We start from the raw sequence: 1,744 nt of genomic DNA, 5'->3' as shown, positions 1-1,744 counted from the left end.
TGTAATTGTTTTAAAGGTATAAATTTATGAAACAAATAATTAATCATATGCAGGAAGCTTTGTTATAAATCCATTTACTTGTATTTTTGCATTATTGTTTTTCATGCATCTCATTTTTCGTATATAAATTAGAGCTTACTATATATATAAACGTTTACATTTTAATGGTGCCAAAAAAGCATTTCCATTGACATATTTTCATTTCCTGCTGGGTCATATAATAATTTATATTTCTTGTTTGACTTATTTATATCTATGTCTTTCAGGTTTTGATGAAATAACTCACTTTCAGCTTCTTCCTTTAAAGTATTAAACACTCTTGCCCCTTTTTTATTTTTTTGCAGAAAAAAATTCCTAGCTGGAGTAAACTAACACAAAAAATACATAAACATATATTTAAATACGTAATATCATTGTAACACTAATTTAATAAAAAAAATATAACGTGAATATTTTTGTAAATATTTTGGTAATATTTTAAAATAAAAATTACGTTAACCTTATATAATAACGCTAAAATGGAAGATATTCCAGCCATTGTAGCAAGAACTTTATACACAGTGTCTTGCGTGGAGTTCGTTGAATCGTTATCTAAAATGAATTCTGATGATTCTTTTATATCATCTGTTTGGAGTACGTTAGCAAAAATGAGTTCTGGTGATTCTTTTATATCATTTTTTTCGCATACGATTGATTCTAAAGCTTCGTTAGAATATAATGATGGTATATTGTTCTGAATGTCTGTTTCCTTATAAAGATATCCATCATATGCTATTTTAAAGGAATCTAACATATCACAAGTTCTTTTATTATCATGGGACTTACCATTAGAGCAATACTTGCCCATCATATGTTTATATATTTTTACCCCTTCGTTGACATACTTTTGACAATAACAATAGATTAAATTTTTATCACCCTTTAACGTTGTTTTAATAGCATCCATATTGGATGTGAAAATATTCAAAGTTATTATATTTATTGGTTCTTTATAAATTTCATCGTATGAATAATATTGGCATATATTTTTATTATATGATGAGGGCATTACTAGTTTAGAGGTATCTAACATATTTTTAATAAACGTATTATCAATATTTTCCTTTTTAACGTACTTATATAACCAGTTATTTAAATTAACACAAAGTTCAGGATCATGTTGATAATGAAGATCATTCTTGCAAAATTTTTTCAAATTTCTTGTAAGTTTCATACAAAAAAGTTTATATTTCCTTTCATCATCACCCAAGTAGTTTGTAATGAATTTGCAATGGTTTGTATCTTTACTGTTCTGTCTATTCTCATCTACATATTCATCAAAACTTTCATATAATTCCCATACTTTGTGTAAAAAGGGATACTAAAAATAAAGGAAAATTACATAAAAAATTATTTAACAAAATCATATTCTTTGTTCCTAAAGAGTCGTTCAAAATATAATAAATTTGGTAGAAGATATTTTTTTACAAGAATAATAAAAAAAAGCCAACTATTTTCCTGAGTTCTCTTATATTCAAAATTTCTTCAGGCATATTTCAATAATAGAATAATAAAACACAATTTAGTATATATATATATATATATTTATAAATAAATTATCACAAAAAATATCAGCACATTTTAGCATTTATTTGTAGTCATATTAAAAATGCAGTTAAACATTTATTATTACTGATGCATACTTAATAGTGCGTTGTGTTTGAATTAATGCTGTAATATTAATATAAAAACAAAAATAGCAAAA

The 1,744-nt window shown here is 24.5% G+C and overlaps 1 protein-coding gene across 1 annotated transcript; it reads right to left on the bottom strand.

The window, feature by feature from the left end:
- Nucleotides 1–161: 161 nt before the first annotated feature.
- On the bottom strand, nt 162–1,532 carry PGO_004445 (variable surface protein; the record flags this gene model as incomplete). The annotated part of the gene is made up of 3 exons (XM_028691482.1): nt 162–368; nt 446–1,360; nt 1,491–1,532. The coding sequence occupies 3 exons, from the start codon at nt 1,530–1,532 to the stop codon at nt 162–164; spliced, it is 1,164 nt and encodes a 387-aa protein (XP_028547283.1).
- Nucleotides 1,533–1,744: the final 212 nt, after the last annotated feature.

This window comes from Plasmodium gonderi (assembly GCF_002157705.1).
Source record: "Plasmodium gonderi DNA, contig: Pgo-contig_898, whole genome shotgun sequence".
Classification (NCBI taxonomy): domain Eukaryota; phylum Apicomplexa; class Aconoidasida; order Haemosporida; family Plasmodiidae; genus Plasmodium; species Plasmodium gonderi.
Note: the sequence above shows the minus strand (reverse complement) of the source record. Positions and strands in the feature narration are given on the sequence as shown.